The sequence below is a fragment of the Neomonachus schauinslandi genome, chromosome 13 (assembly GCF_002201575.2).
Source record: "Neomonachus schauinslandi chromosome 13, ASM220157v2, whole genome shotgun sequence".
Taxonomy (NCBI): domain Eukaryota; kingdom Metazoa; phylum Chordata; class Mammalia; order Carnivora; family Phocidae; genus Neomonachus; species Neomonachus schauinslandi.
Genome location: NC_058415.1, coordinates 62,938,520 through 62,955,608, shown reverse-complemented (window position 1 = coordinate 62,955,608; position 17,089 = coordinate 62,938,520). Strand labels below are relative to the sequence as shown.

The 17,089-nt window shown below is 43.4% G+C and overlaps 1 protein-coding gene across 1 annotated transcript; it reads right to left on the bottom strand.

The window, feature by feature from the left end:
- Positions 1-4,756: 4,756 nt before the first annotated feature.
- MSANTD3 (Myb/SANT DNA binding domain containing 3) lies at positions 4,757-13,844 on the bottom strand. The gene is made up of 2 exons (XM_021691343.1): positions 13,427-13,844; positions 4,757-5,183 (listed from the first exon to the last, which is right to left on the bottom strand). The coding sequence occupies exons 1-2, from the start codon at positions 13,842-13,844 to the stop codon at positions 4,774-4,776; spliced, it is 828 nt and encodes a 275-aa protein (XP_021547018.1). The 3' UTR covers positions 4,757-4,773.
- Between the last annotated feature and the right edge of the window lie 3,245 nt (positions 13,845-17,089).

The window sequence follows — 17,089 nt, the reverse complement described above, 5'->3', positions numbered from 1 at the left end:
TTAGGAAAAGAATTTGTTGCTGTCACGGATCACTGGTGATCTTTCCCATGACTTCTGAGTCCCACCAACACAAATGTAGCAGATGCAGCCCGGAAGCAGTTGTCCATAGTTTGGCTAGTCTAAGGCTACACTCTACCTTGTTGATACATGTTGAATGTGCTGCCCTTTGGCAGGTGTTTCCCTCACACACATTCTCATGTGACTCCACCTCTAAAACAGGGGAGAGTGGGAGTTGTTGTGGGTGCAGGAGGGGTTGGAGGAACAGGGCCGGGAAGGCAAAAGACAGAAAATATGAATTGATATCAATGCAAGGGTGAGGAAGAACAGGAGGACTGGCTGGAAGCAGCCCAACACAAAGGAAACCCACGGCAGAAAAGAAGTGTCACTCCATCTGAAAAGCTCAGACATCCAGAAATGCTATTAAAAGGGTAATTCTTAGCAATGATATTACAGAACCATTCCTGGTGGCTTTGCCAAATAAAATTATCAGGTCCTTCTGACATTCCCAGGAGGCAGAGCCATTCCTTTCCCCTAGTCCAGACCAAGTGCTGATGTAATTGACCTGACACTGCAGAGGCTGTTGACAACTCAAATGCACTCGGCCACCACACCACCTCTCTCCCTCTATTCTCTTCCCTTTTTTTTTTTTTTAAGATTTTATTTATGTATTTGACAGAGACACAGCAAGAGAGGGAACACAAGCAGGGGGAGTGGGAGAGGGAGAAGCAGACTCCCCACGGAGCAGGGAGCCCGATGCAGGGCTCAATCCCAGGACCCTGGGACCATGACCTGAGCTGAAGGCAGACACCCAACGACTGAGCCACCCAGGCACCCCTCCCTCTATTCTCTTTCTTCTTCTTCTAAAAAAAAAAAAAAAAGCCAGTGCATTTTAAGATTCTTTCTGCAAAATTCCTAAAACATCCCCTAAAATTTTTGCTGCATAACAGGGTAGGATTCCATGTTTGACTTTTGTAAAGGGGCTGTGATAGGCATACATGGGGATTGCCAGCCCCTATCAGCCAATGCCCCTTTATACAACATGGGACACTAAGGAGAAAACCTTTTCTGATCTTTCTAGCACAAAGCCATCATAAGAGATGGTGACATGCACCACCCGCTGCAATGGAGGTACTGGGGGCAGAGGCAGCACTAAATGAGGGGGCTGACAAGGACCCAAGGAGGGGCTAAAGTGTCGGATGGACAGGGAGAAGAGGCAGAAGTCAGAGCGAAGAGGGGACAAGCAAAGCAGAGATGGGTGGAGGTGCTCGCGTTTGAGGCTGAGTGGCAGGCAACAGCATTCATTCATCTCTCGGCCTCTCCTGGGTTGGGTCAGAGCCAGAAATGCATCCTTTCTGCCTTTATTTCAATCGGCAACATTATTCTTCCAGGCATCTAGCTTTATAACACCTCACCCCTCCTCTCCCACAAAAGCAATCAACTGCCAAGCCTGACAGATTCCACCTCTGCAGTGCCCTTCACATTGGTCTCCCTCAGTCTGACTACAGCCTCCTCTAGATCCTCCTATCATCTCATCCTAACCAGGGCCAGACCCTCCTACCTCATCTTCTGGGCTCCAGTCCTCTCTGAACTCAGTTGCACCTTCTCACCTTCGTCCTGGAGCACAGCGTTGATCATGCTACTGCCCAATTTGGAAATTCACCATGTTCTCACTGCCGCCCGGTTATGGGTCTCATCATCTTGAATCTTCCAACAGGACCTTGCATCTAGCAAAGGTTCTCCTCTTTCTGAATCTCCGCCTGTCCAAATGCCAGCTCTAAAGAACTTAGCTCAGATGCCCCTCCCCCAGGAAGCTTTCCTTCCTCCTGGAGGAAGTGCCATTTGCTCTGAGCTGCAGATGCACTTGAAGACATGCACTAATGGCGTCCAGGACAGCTGTGTACGTCTCACCTCCCCTACTGGGCTGTATCCATGATTTGGCCGGGTGGGGGATGGTGAACAGTCTTAAAATTTGTTTCCTAAAGCACCTACCAAGAAATGCTTTTGCATTTCCACCTCAGGCAAGGAGCTGCTCAACAGTGAAATGAACATGTACCTGTCCATGAATGGAGACACCAAAGTACACTATAGGTGTGATCTGGCTCTCAGGATAAAACAAATCCTTGCTATAACTGAGGGATGGGATGGGCAGACAGGTGGGACTATTTGTTTTGGAGTCGAGAGACCTGGGACTGAGCTTCTGCTTTGCCGTTTACTAGCTACTGGTTTGGTACCAGATGATTCTCCTCTGAGCATCATTTCCTCACTTGTGCACGACCTCACAAGATTAAGGATCAAATGAGACATATCTGTGAGCTCTACACCATTGGTTCTCAGTCCCAATGATGTAATCTACAATAAAGTTTTCAAAAAATGTGGAGGACCAGGCCCCAACCCAGGTTAACAGAATCAGAATCTTCTGGGAGTGGGACCAGGTGGGACTAATTATTTATAAAATACTATTTCTAATGCATAGCCCAGGTTGAAAACTACTGTTATAGACTCATAAATACCATTAACAGTAGAGCAAGGTGCTTTAGGCTTCTGGTTTCATTATCCTTTATTTGGTTAGGAATCAGTTCCATGTTTTTATAGTTTCGTTATGTATGTGAGCATGTTTTGTGTTGTGTTCTGCATGGTTGTGTGCTTAAGTGATAAGTTCTGAGAGAGGATAATATCGGGCACACTGCTGTACACAAAGTATACCTAACCCAATTTGGGGGGGGGGGGGCGCGGAGAGAATAAGTAAAAATTTCAGAGAGTCCTCTGAAACCTTGCTACACGAAGTGTGGTGACCAGGCAGGCAGAACTGGCATAACCTGGGGGCTTGTAAGAAATGCAAAATCTCAGGTCCCACTCTAGAAGCTGCATATTAACAAGATTTCCAGATGGATCAGTAGGTAAAGCAAAGCAAAACTTCTCTCAGTTCACATCTGTGTTGAGGGCCTGCTGTTCCCTGCCCTAATCCTGAGGGGGTGGGAGGGCACGAAGAGTCAAGTCCTGTCTCCCATAAACCATTTAAGCTTGGGACTTTATCCAGATGTGTCTTGTCTAAAGGGTCCATTTGGTAAAAACTAAACGAAGAACACATATCCTTTCAAAAGGATCCTTCCTTTCAAAGACTAGTCTTCACACCTTTCCTTCAAATCACCGGTTCCTCTAAGATATTTAAAATATCAGAGTAGAGAATAAACTGATATCCACTTAAGTTTTATGCAGTGCATCAATAACATGTGTATGTTTATCTTACTGAACTTACAGTCCCTGGGACCCAAATTCCAAAATTATGAGGGCTGGAAGCTGAGCCAATGCAGTAATCAATTCTTCCCTGTTGACCCATACCCTCTGGACAACTGTGATCTTAGCGGTACCCATCCAAGGCTGTGCAGACCATACCACAGTCAAGGAGTTGCAGCAGATTCTGAACATTATCCAGACCGACTTCCTTGTCGTTTGGACAGGAAAGACCAGAGCCACGGATTAAAAGGAGTTACCCCAGGTCACACAGCACGTTGAGGCAGAGCCGTGATCAGAATTCAGGCCCTGACTCCCAGCCCTACACTCCCAACATAGCCTCTGCCACACATACTTTTCTTTCCCACCACATGGCCTTGACATTTCACACTCAGAAACTGCTGACCTGCCTTGGCATATGGTGTCACTTTGCTTGTTCCAGCGACTGCCGTGCCCAACGTCCCAGAACTGTTTTCAACACCAGGCTACAGGAGAAGCTCTATCACAACTCAACCAAAATATCCATTTTCCCATCCATATTTCCAAATATGTTGGTAATGGGTTCTTAAGAAGCCCAATGCTAACTGTGCAATGCAAACTACATAGCATTACTGTTGGGTAGCACCATGAGCACGGTGAAGGAAGGGCCTTTCCCTAGGTGGCTGGAGATTAAAAACAGGGCACCATTAACTCAGTAGCACAAAGTTGGGAGGACACTACAGAAGGAAAGCAAAAAACGAGCACAGTGGGGGAGGCAGCACCTTTAAAAAACATACACAGTGTGACTATAAAATTGCAAGTCTTATCTTTTAATAAAAGAGACATGACAGATCGTAGAAATCTAAATGAACGTGTCTCCCTCAAAGCAGTTACAGCTTTAGTTCCACCAAAGCTACCACTGTTGGAGCCACTATTTGGGGAAAGGCCTTCAAAGGCAGCTTATGAGCCACATTAGAAAATATCCTTCCAAATGCTGGACTGTTTAAAATCGGGAAAGCCACTCAAAGAACGCCACTGGAAAACAAAAACAAAACAAAAAAACAAGAGGTGCTGTGTGCATGGCTCTCAGGGAGGTCCCCTAAAGACCTCCAGCAAGCTCTGAGCAACAGCCCTACCACCGCAGAAGCAACGTGTGGCCTCCCGGGGCTCTCAGCCGCTTTCAACAGCAGCCGATTCATTTGGAGAGAAAAGTTCTGCTGTCTACTTAAAAAAAAAAAAAAAAAAACCAGCCACACTTCTTTATAGTCACACTTGCAATCTGATTAAAAAAATACAACAACAACACTCGCACATGGTTCTTGTACGAATTCTAATTTTAAGAGACATTACATTCAGAATTCTAGCACTCATAGGGATCATTTTCAGGAGACTGGAACAGCTTCTTTGCCACTGACGGGGGACACGGGGTGCGGCTGTTCACCTGAATGTATTCTTAAATACGAGACTACTACCACTCTAAGTTTCCTAGTTGTAGCTCTGTTACGAGTTCCTGACCGCGAGTTCACGTTCCGGATCGGTTACAGGGGAGCCACCCCCGCAGTCTTAGGGTGAATTGGGAAAGGGCCGGTTAAATGAGGAGACAGGCCACTCCTTGGTGAAAGTTTGTAGCTTTCTTTCCCAATACATCTTCTTTTTATTGAGAACTTCCATTTTTATCCTGTGCTCCTCCTCTGCCATCTCACACTCCCGCTCTATCTGCTGGATTTTGGCCACATGCACCTCATTCATTTGTATCAGCTGCAGCTGTAAGATGGACATTTGTTGATGGTGTTCTTCCTCATGCATCTTTTTTAAAGCACCTTCCTGAGAGGTTTTGCTCCTGTAGTGTTTATTGGCTGTGATTCTGACAGCTGAACACGAGGGTTCAGGTTGAGAGGTCCCCTCACACACTGGAAAATGTATGAACTCTTTCTCATCATCGCACAGTTCTCTATTTGAAACAGCAAATGATTCTGAAAAACAGTAGCAGAAAACATACGTTCAAAGATTTTACAGGCAGAGAGTAAATTGATCCTATTTCAAATGACAGGTCCCCCGTCACAGGATGGAGCCGAAACGGCGTCTGCATTGGCCCGCATGTCTACGGGCACCCTTGCCATGCCTGGATTTTGAAAAACCCTCAAATTAAAACCAACATTCCCTTCAAAAGTCACAATAAAGGGTTTTGTCCTGTCATGTCTATAACTGTGAACTCCGGGAAGAGTGGTCCGAGACTGTGCTGATAAAGAACTGGAGACCTTGTTATGTTGATCTAAGTTCTCAACGAGGGTGCACAACTCAGAGTAAGCAGAAGACCACACTCGAGGCCAACAGTGGGTTTTCAGATTAAGTTCTCCCTCAGTCTGATCGCCCTCTCTCAGTCTCTCATCCAGCTGTGAAGTTGTATTATGTTCAATCTCCACGGGGGTCCTGCTGCTCTGTTTTCTGGTCATAGGTCTTAATCCTGGATAGCCATCTTACAGATGTTCCAGAAAGGTGAGTCTACATTCCCCGGCGTAACCTCCCAGCACACCATTCATCTGCAATCTCAGGTATCTGGCTGTTACCTCTAGCACTGCCATCTAGGGGTCAATATTCAGATCTCAAAGACACTTTTCAGGGCCCCTCTTATGTAACCTCTCCCTAGCACTTGACAATCTTGAAATTTATTACTTCTGTACCATGGCTCTCTGCTCAGTTTTCTACACCTCCCCTCTGATTGCTCCTCCTCGACCCTACTTCCAGGACTCAGACTCTTGCTTCACCCACTCCTCCTCACCCCTTTACTATTCCCCTGAGGTTCCCATCTTTGGCTCTGTTTTCATTGCACCCTAAGGAACACTCATAATCTGGTTCTGGCCTTCCTTTATCTTTCTTGACTTACTCTTCAAAATACTCTGGGCGCCCTACAGTCCTACCACAAACTTCACATTCTTTAAAGGCCATGCTCTCTTTAAAAAAAAAAAAAATGGGGTGCCTGGGAGGCTCAGTCAGTCAAGCATCTGCCTTTGGCTCAGGTCATGATCCCGGGGTCCCGGGGTTGAGTCTGCGTCAGGCTTCCCACTCAGAGGGGAGTCTGCTTCTCCCTCTGCTCCTACCCCCTACTCGTCCTCGCTCTAATAAATAAATAAAATCTTTTAAAATATTTAAAAAATAAAGGCCAAGCTCTTTTTCACAATTCTGTCTCTCTTCCTTCAGCCTGAGGCTGGGCTAACCATTCCTCTCTCTTGCCTCCCCACCCCAGCCCCCACACTCGCGCAAACCTGTGCTTAGTCCAGACTCTCCTTTCAGCCTCCCCCCAACCCGTACTTTGTTCAGGACCCGTGAAACCCCAGGTCTCTCCTTTCTCTACAAGTACTCTACTGTTACAGCACTTACCGCATCCCAGTATTACTTTGGGACCATGCCTTATTCATTTCTTTTATCCTTGGGCACCAATTATTTATCTTGGTACACAGAGGATGCCTAGTAAATATTTATTGGCCGAAGCTCTGAACACAAAGGGAGAAGAGCTTACACATTTGCACTAGTATTTTTATGGGGCCACAACATTTTATCAATTAAGGAGTTTCAATAAGGAAGACACTAACTCCACTAACCCATGGAGTCTTCCTGCTGTGACTCCAAGGCCTTCTTGGGAAGCTTTATGTTTCCAATAATGAGGATTGTCTCCTTGGAGAAAAATAGTATCAATTTATTAACGGAGTTGATTACATTATTACGTCCACTCCATTATTCCAGGAGATGGGATGCCGGGAATGTTAACGGCTAGTGGGGGAAACCTAACTCCTAATACTTTGTTAATAAAAGGGAAATGGCTACTGTTTAGATTATTTCACTCCAATGGGTTAGGTAACAACCATAACCGGTCCCTAATTAAGATTAAAGGAAAGGTAGAAGTCTCGCTTCTGAAAGAGAAGGTTAAAAGTACTTCTGTGTCATCCAGAGATAGTGAAGATGTCTCCCTAGGAATCTTTCCCAACTCCAAGGGCTGTGGCCTTAATTAGATGTCTTTCCTTCACGCTCCTGCTGCCTCCTGAGCCTACCTCTGGCAGAGCACTTGTTAAAACTGGTGGCTTAACTACCTCCCCTTCGAGTCTCTGAATACTTTGAAGACAGAACCTGGCTCTTACTCATCCTTGTGGAGAACCCACTACAGGGCTTGGACACTGCTGGCCATGTCAGAAGTGTGTGGGAATGAACTGGTTTCAGTGGGTCACATCCCTCCCAACCCAGCACAACTGTGTAGACAGGACAGTGTTCTGAGTGGAGAGCCAAGGCACAGGACAAGAAAATGGGAAAGGCTTCGCCCTGAAAATAGGGTCCCTCAGATGTAAACAACTGTAAAGAGGATTACCTCATCTGCTTCCCATCTAGTCTTAGATCTCAAAGTGTCTTCTTTGAAGGCTGGACACAGAGACATTTTTTGATACCTCTAGCCTCTTTTTTCTGTGATTCCATTCCAGCAGATAGTTTTGTATGCTCTCTAAATCTTGAAAGTTCATGCCCTCGGGTGGCTCAGTCATTAAGCTAAGTGTCTGCCTTCTGCTTGGCTCCGGTCATGATCCCAGGGTCCTGGGATGGAGCCCTGCATCGGGCTCCCTGCTCAGCAGACAGCCTGCTTCTCCCTCTCCCACTCCCCCTGCTTGTGTTCCCTCTCTCTGTGTCTCTCTCTGTCAAATAAATAAATAAAATCTCAAAAAAAAAAAAAGTTCATGCCTTCATGATGCTGCTCATCTCTCCCCGTTTCTAAATTCTCATTTTTAATCTAACTATTCCAGGCTTTAGGGGTCTGATGATGATGATGATGATGATGATGATGAAGGCAGCTACCATTTTCTGAGTAGCGAACCAGGCACGAGGCTAGTGCTTTACAGCATCACCTCATTTAAGGTTGTAAGACAACCTTCTGAGGGGGAGGTATTATTACAGAAAACCAAACACAATATCCCAAGTCATTTGGCTAACTGAAAGAACCAGGACTCTAATCCAGGTCTTGCATGACTCCAAAATCCAAGCTCCACTACCACAACACCCAGCCTCTTCTCTACTTCACTTGCTCAGCTGATCACTTATGCATCTTAAAAATGCTGCCTCCAAGTCGTATCCACTACAAAACGCTCTACTATTAAGAATATGGGCACCTGGGGTGCCTGGGTGGCTCAGATGGTTAAGCGTCTGCCTTCGGCTCAGGCCATGATCCCAGGGTCCTGGGATCGAGTCCCACATCGGGCTCCCTGCTCAGCGGGGAGCCTGCTTCTCCCTCTGCCTCTCTCTCTCTCTCTGTCTCTTATGAATAAAGGAATAAAATCTTAAAAAAAAAAAAAAGAATATGGGCACCTATTCCAAATTTTGATCTCCAAATTTGTTTCTATAGAGCTGTGAACATGAAGACAAGTACGGCCATGTCTGGGAGCAGAGAAATGACTCTACTTGCAAACTATCCTTTTTTAGTTTGAATGTGTGCTAACATATAAATTTTGAAGAAGAAAAAAAAATCCAGGCCTCTTAAGAAAACTCTGGCAGAAGCTGGGGCTTAAAACTAGAGGAGCCTTATGGAGTAGTTAATTAACTTTCAAACAAATATTAGCTTCAATGAATGGAAGCTAGTGTTCAGATGGGGAGAATCTTCTCTTAATTGGAAAGACTATCCTGGGAATGGCAACCTACTGCAAACACACACCATGTAATCTCTCTCCCAGGTAAAACAAAGCCACCCGAAGTAGAAAACAACTCAATCTTGTACAAAATGGATCGGAAGGCCTAAGGGCTTTTCCGGGAGCAGAGAACACTCAAAGAGGTATTCTTCCACTTGGGCAATTGGAGTTAAGTTTAATATCAACAGGAAATACCTACTGTGGCAGCATATGGATGGAAAGGAAACTGTGTACAGGCCAAACCCCAGCCCTTCTCCATAGAACAAAGGAAAGAGGACTGACTAGGAAAATGGATAAACAAGATGCAGTGTGTGCATACTACAGAGTATCGTGCATCAACTAAAACAAATTAGATTTACACACTGCAATGGGAATAGATCTTAAAAACATTCTAAATGAAGGGCGCCTGGGTGGCTCAGTTGGTTAAGCATCTGACTCTTGATTTCAGGGTCATGGGATCAAGCCCCATGATGGGCTCTGCACTCAATAGGGAGTCTGCCGGAGATTCTCTCTCCCTCTCCCCCTGCCTCCCCCAAATAAAAAAATAAATAAATCTTTTTAAAAAATTCTAAATGAAAAAAAAGCCAAAAAAAAAAAAAAAGGAATGGTATCTATAGCACAATTTTCAATCTATGTAAATTTAAAATATATTCACTCAAAACACCAAAGCCTGCTCTCAAGAACATGTGAGAGAATACACAAGTACACTGGAATGATTAGGAGGCAGAAGAAAAGAATGAACGTGGTTAAGTGATAAATAACAAGAGAATAAACATGTAAGTAACACAAAAAAGGGGCTTTTCACAGACCAATGATGTTAATGTGCCATGACCAGAAGTATAACTCAGTCTCTGTACTGGAGTTCCCACCCCAAAAGAAGAGGATTGGATTAAAAAGTGATTAATAGGGGCGCCTGGGTGGCTCAGTCGTTAAGCGTCTGCCTTCGGCTCAGGTCATGATCCCAGGGTCATGGGATCGAGCCCCACATCGGGCTCCCTGCTCAGCGGGAAGCCTGCTTCTCCCTCTCCCACTCCTCCTGCTTGTGTTTCCTCTCTCGCTGTCTCTCTATCTGTCAGATAAATAAAATTAAAAAAAAAAAACTTTAAAAAAGTGATTAATAATGGAATTTATTAATAAATATTTACATTATTTAATTATAGCTTTGTATACCCATGTTTGCATTATTTGCTTGTAGCTTTATAAAGAGAAATAATAGCTATTATATAATAGCATATGAAATTATATATAAGTTCTCTTAAGATAGTTGAATACTACTTGAAAGCTTAGTTTTCTTTCTTTTTTTTTTGAAGGCTTAGTTTTCTTAAATGTATTTGACATGGGTCAGCTTAACCTCCTTCCCACCCCTAGCACGTTTTGTTGGCTCCCTTAGTTTGTTCTGCAAACCTGTTCCCCCAAGATAATGGGAAAGACCGGTCAGCCAAATGATCACATATTATAAATTGACAGGATACAAATTGTTTCAATATATTTAAGGGGAAAATGCTGGGTTTTTTGCAAATGCATTCCTTAGTGTTAAATTTTAAGACTATGTGTTCAAAAATACAGATGCACATCTCAAGGAAGTCATGGACAAAGCTCAGAATATCCAGGGGATGGTGATCAAGAGGACACAGCTGAAACCATCTCACACTAGAAACAGCTGGAGGGAAGCCTCTAGTGGAATGCTGCCAGGCTCCATCCTGTTCAACGAATTTCAACAAATCTCTAATCACCTAACTCGGTACAGGCACTCTGTAAGGTGTTAGAACACCGCTGTCCAAGAGAAATATAATACCAGCTACTTCTGTAATTCAAAATTTTCTCATAGCCACCTTAAAAAAAGTAAATGGAGGTGAAATTAATTTTAATAATATATTCTGAACCAACATATTTAAAGTATCATTTCAACATGTAATCAAAATAAAAATTATTAGTAAGATATTTTCCATTCTCTTCTTGGTGTTAAGTCTTAATGATACAGTGTGTATACTTAGAGCATATCTCAATTCAGTCTATCCACATTTTCAAGTGCTTACTAGCCTCTTGTGGCTTGTGGCTACTGTATTAGACAGCACAGGGTTAGAGATACTAAATTAAAGCGTGCGCGCACACGCACACGTGCACACACACACACACACAGTCTATGTGTCGAACAAAATACACACCACAAAATGAAAGCCATATCCTATTGCAACTTTTCAGCTTTTTCCCCCACCAAGACCTGGAAGGGATAACTGACAATTACAGCTTTCTTCCTCTTTCTCGAAAGTGAGTTGAAATACAAAATGAGGTAACCTCAAGGCTGTTTTAATGTATAAAGAGAGTTCCAGTACCTTAACTACTAATGTTAACAGATTACTTTGGACACACTTCCCAACTGACAAAGCACCACGGTTCTCCATCGCCCTCCAGATGTGACCTAGAAACAGGAATAGTCAGCATAGGCTGTACTTTGGTCATCACCGGCAAAAAGAGAAGTCTCCCATGTCATATAGGTACACACACTCAATTTAAAATCAATCTCTTTTACAAGTATGAGTCTCTAGAAATGTCACCACAGAAGGACACTGAGAATCCATATTTACTCCCTTCTTGCTAGAAATTATAAATTGTGTTTATGAGTAGATGAATTACATCATTTCCTCTGAAAAGAAAGAAAAAGGGTTTTGGAATGAACTTGCTCGATCCTACTCTAGAATTTGAAAATGGGGAAATAAGACTGTCCCCTTAGAATAACCCTATGAAACTTATACACAATAATCCAGATCAAAGATTTGCAATGTTAACTGAAAGCAGTCTATCCCAGCATCTTCCTCGGCAACATCTCTCAGGGAACAAAGCAATGTGAAAAACAGCCCTGCTGATTCACCTGCCTCGCTCCCTCAGCACTGCTCCCTTCACTGCCCGCGAAGCATGAATGGCTCTGAGGCCAGGAGATGGATGCTGTCAATTAGCAGAGGGTCCCATCCACGACAGAAGTTAACAAGGAAGGGTAAGAGAGAGAGGGAACAGTGTCCATATCAACACCGTCTACTGGGAGGTACCCTGGCTTGGGAACTCAAGAATCAAAACTCACGCAGGGTTTCTACACTGGAAAACAATGCGTGAGGCTCATGACACTATGGTCATCCAACTGGCTCCCTGCGCTTAATCTTGGTCAAATGATCAGCAAACAGATTTTTGATTATAATGTCGCTTCCTAGGATGATCTGCCTACAGTGCGAAAAAATGTGCTAATTGAAAACTGTAATTGGTTCACTTGGTTATTATTATTATCTTTTTCACTCTATATGGATAACATTCTTGGTTTTAGATAGTTTCTTGTGATTTATAACTAACCACTCCCACAGAGCTCAATCTAGTCTGGGCACACTAATTTCTCCTCCTGCAAGCCAAAGTTCATGGTTTTCCTGAGCAAATGCTTGCTGGGTCCTTGGAGCAGCACTCGGGCCTCCCCAGGAATATTCCTCTGCTTTAAGGTGTGTCTTCTGCAAACTGCAATGAATCATTATGTAAACTGACCATTCCTATCTTAAAGGAGGCAAGAATTATTGGCAATTTATCTATACGCATTACCACCCTCCCCTTGCCTAGAGACATTTCAACAGCCCCTTCATTCCAACCTTTTCAAGCTATGATAATCATATGACACACAACATCCTTGATTCCATGACGGTCTTTTCCTTCCCTAAAAATTCTGTATTTTTTCTTGTTTTCAATGAAAGTATATTAAAACTAAAATGAATTTTTCCCAGAATTTCTCAACTTTGCTCGAGTGCCACAAACCAAAACTGTGGATCACAATATTATAATGGGTCGAAATGCTGGTTTTTAATCTGGGTGAATGCTAACAGATGTTTGCTATATTTGTCTTAGTACTTAATTCTCAAGTTTGAAATAGTTCACTATTTTAATGTGGCCTCTGAGTGACCTAATGCAGTAACGTGCGCCTAATAGGTCCTAAAAAATCGTTTTTGTAAAAAATAAGTTTGCGTGACGGGGCGCCTGGGTGGCTCAGTCAGTTAAACATCCGACTCTTGATTTCAGCTTAGGTCATGATCTCAGGGTCCTGGGATCGAGCCCCGCATCTGGCTCCCTGCTCAGCAGAGTCTGCTTCCCCTCTCCCTCTGCCGTTCCCCCTGCTTGTGTGCTCTCTCTCTTCCTGTCAAATAAATAAAGTCTTAAAAATAATAAGACTGACTGAATGAATATAAATTCTCAAAGAAATTCTCTTTAATAGAGATGACATAGGTTGAGATAAGCAACTGAGGTACTTCATTCGTAACTATATTAACATAGCCCCTTATCTTTCCTTTATTCCTCATGATAAAGGCAAGAGAGACCTCGAGAACAAGGATAGCAACAAGTCCTTTTGTCGTTCTGTACTTCTAGGACTTGCCTGTTCTGTATAACCTGCAGATTTTGAATTGGGAAGAATCAAGTTTGACATGAGCGCTTCTCTTTAATAAACACCCTCAGAATTAAGAGACTGTAAAACGAACACGCCCAGCAGGTACCCGGTGAGAACACGCATGCAGGCTGGCCTCAGGAACCAATACCTGGGGCCGCGCTGTCAGGGTGGTATTCGGGCTCCTCTTCAGGAGGGCTCTGCAGGAAGTACAGCTGCTCCGGCAGCATGTTGGCGATCTTCTCCTTCCCCAGGACGTGGGTGCTCAGAAGAGGGCTGCCGCTCCGTTTCACCTTCTCTCTCCTCTCATGGGCCATAATCTTTTTGGTCCGAGCCTTGATGTTCTCCCAGCACTTCTTCAGCTGCTTGAAATCCCGCAGTGACACGCTCGGCTGAGAGTTGTATTCGTGCGCAAGCGCCTGCCAGGTGCGCTGCTTGAGTGCAATAGTTCGCGCGTCGCTTTTCTTGCATTCCAGCACATATTTGTACTTTTCTACCAAAGCAAGCAGGATGCTCTTTTCCAATTCCGAGAAGTATTTGGCAGGTTTTATGATTTCGTTGTTTTGCATTTTCCACTCTATTTCTCCTGGTTGTTAGCGATCCTGTAAAAGGAAGTTTGAAACAATCATTACTAACTCCAGCAAGGAAAATGGCCCCAAACCACGTCAGCTTAATCCCTGACATGATTCCCTTGCCTGAAACGCAGGACTTTCTGTCCCATTAATGTTGAATTAGGATAGTCTCAGGAAAAACGTTCAGAAGGTCACTAGAAGTGGGGTTTTACTTCAAAGAAGATTTTCAAGTAGGTCCTTTATTGTAGGTCTTGGACATTCTGAGAATATCTTGTATGTAATGGCAAAAAAGAAAAGTTGAACATCTACATGGAACTCTTACTTTGTTCATTTATTTCTGCTCAATGTCAGGGAACTGATCATTCCCCACATTCATAATGTTAGGCAGCTTTTCAACTAAACAGCTTTCTCAAAGTTTTGTCACAGCTGAAGATGAGAAAAGCCAGTGTAACCAAATGGAATGGATAACATAAGCACTGAGATTTCAGAATCATCAAAAAATCACCCCAAAAGACCAGACATTTCCATCACTATGTCTGTGACCTTGGACAGGGCCATGCTCCTAGAGGAACCTGTTTCTTCATCTTTAAAATGAGGGCTTGGAGGGGCGCCTGGGTGGCTCAGTCGTTAAGCGGCTGCCTTCGGCTCAGGTCATGATCCCAGGGTCCTGGGATCGAGCCCCGCATCGGGCTCCCTGCTCGGTAGGGAGTCTGCTTCTCCCTCTCCCCTTGCTTGTGCTCTCTCTCTGTCTCTCTCTGTCAAATAAATAAATAAAATATTTAAAAAAAAAAAAAATGAGGGCTTGGAGTCTGTGATCCCTAAGGTCTGAGGGCCACTTTTAAGTGTACAGTCCTATGTAAATAATTCATATAATTTCAGAGGTGAAAGGGCCAACAGCCCTTTTCTCAATTGAGGGAACTAAGGGCCAGTAAGTGGACTTTCCAAGATCACAAAGATGGCACCTTGGGGAGTCAAGAATCTAGACTGTCTCTATAATCTGATATTTTTTTTAACACACCAAATATTCATTTTTATTATGGATATTCCTTTAAAGTCTTTGTTCGCATATAATAACAGTTATCAATTATATATTATAATTTTTGAAATACTCTATTTCTCCATTTTCTTTTAAGAGTAAGTCTACATACCTTTTTATATATTTAGTTTAAAAATCTATATTTAAGGGCGCCTGGGTGGCTCAGTCGGTTGAGATCCAACTCTTGATTTCCGCTCAGGTCGTGATTTCAGGATCATGAGATCAAGCCCCATGTCAGGCTCCCTGCTCAGTGGGGAGTCTGCCTGGGATTCTCTCTCCCTCTCCCTCTCCCTCTGCCCACCCTCTCTCTAAAATAAATAAATAAATCTTTAAAAAAAGAAAAAACATATTTAATATACATAAATTTGATAGCCATACACATAATGAAATGATTACTACAGTCAAGCTAATTAACATATCTCCTCGCACAGTTACCTTTTTTCGTTTTAAAGATGTTATTTTTTAAGTAATCTCTACACCTAACGTGGGGCTTGAACTTACAACCCCAAGATCAAAAATCACATGTTCTACCGATGAGCCGCCAAGTACCCCAACATAGTTCCCATCTTTGTGTGTGTGCTAAGAGCACCTGGAACCTACTCTCTCAGCATATTTCCAGTATTCGATACAGTATTATTCTCTATAGACACAGACTTGTTCATCCTACATAACTGCAACTTTGGACCCTTTGTCTATTATCTTCCCATTTCCCCCACCTCTGTCCTCACTCTCTGGTAACCTGTGTTCTACAATCTGCTGCCGCTAGCAGTTCAAATACCCTAGTATTCTTGGGGTGACTGGGTGATGGACACTGGGGAGGGTATGTGCTATGGTGAGCGCTGTGAATTGTGTGAAACTGTTGAATCACAGATCTGTACCTCTGAAACAAATAATGCAATATATGTTAAGAAAAAAAGAAGAAGAAGAAGAAGGTAGCGGGAGGGGAAGAATGAAGCGGGGGAAATCGAAGGGGTAGACGAACCATGAGAGACGATGGACTCTGAAAAACAAACTGAGGGTTCTAGAGGGGAGGGGGGTGGGAGGATGGGTTAGCCTGGTGGTGGGTATTGAGGAGGGCACATTCTGCATGGAGCACTGGGTGTTATGCATAAACAATGAATCATGGAACACTTCATCTAAAACTAATGATGTAATGTATGGGGATTAACATAAGAATAAAAAAATTTAAAAAAAAAAACAAAAAACAAATACCCTAGTATTCTTAGTATCATTTCACAACTATCTCTTGGGCTCTCACCTTGGGTGATTCCAAACTACTCAACAACCATGACTTCCTTAGGTCATCTTACCATCCTCCCCAGTACTGAGCCAGCATCTTTCACACAAAACGTGCTTAGTAAATGTCTTACTCCCCTGAACCTATGTGCGTTTTGTGACCCCACGTGTTTCCCACATCTCTTAATCACAGGAAGTTTCCTATGCAATTAATCTCTCAAAAACATTCTGGCAAGAATGTCACTAAGCAACACTGAATACAGCAATGAGTGTTGCATGTTTCCCTTTGTGGAAAGGGCCAACACACCTCAGTCCTTATATTTTCCAAGCTTCTGATTTTTTGGAATAACAGGCAAGCATCAAGATACTGATGATATAGTCCATTTAAAACTGATCAACTCATGTCAAAAGAATTAGGAACCAACTTGAAAGGAATGAAATATTTGAACATCAACAAGGGTGACAGGTACACAAACATTCATTAAATTATTCTCTCCATCTCTGCATATGTTTGAAAAGTTCCACAATAAAAAGTTAGGGGAAAAGGCTGTGACTTTTAAATAAATGGTATACTAATTTAAAATCACACTATTACAAGCCAGCTATTCACATACTCTGCCCAGGGAGGGGTTACTATAGTTGTGAAGAGCTGAAATCTGTTAGACCTGAGGCTGGAGAGGACCAGGCCATATCAGAGAGCCTTGAGATTGAGGCCAAGGAGCATGCGCTTTCCATGAAGGCAACAGAACCCGATTAGGGTCTCTCACTGTGCACCACCTCATCCCCAAAGTTAAGGTTAGAATGAAGTACTCATGTGACTAGTGTCTCCACATACCAGGTACCCTGCCCCACACTCACTGTGGGGAATATCAGTTATCAGAGATCAAGAGATTTAGATATATGCCAAGGCTCTTTGACCCTCAGGTCTTGGACAAAGCTAAACAAGGAGAAATTTATCTTTAGGGATATA

Excerpts from the sequence above, each read along its gene's own strand:
- MSANTD3 (XM_021691343.1), bottom strand. The coding sequence starts at position 13,844 with ATGCAAAACAACGAAATCATAAAACCTGCCAAATACTTCTCGGAATTG. Across the intron at positions 5,184-13,426 it reads CCCTGACAGCGCGGCCCCAG|AATCATTTGCTGTTTCAAAT; the intron begins GTATTGGTTCCT and ends ACTGTTTTTCAG.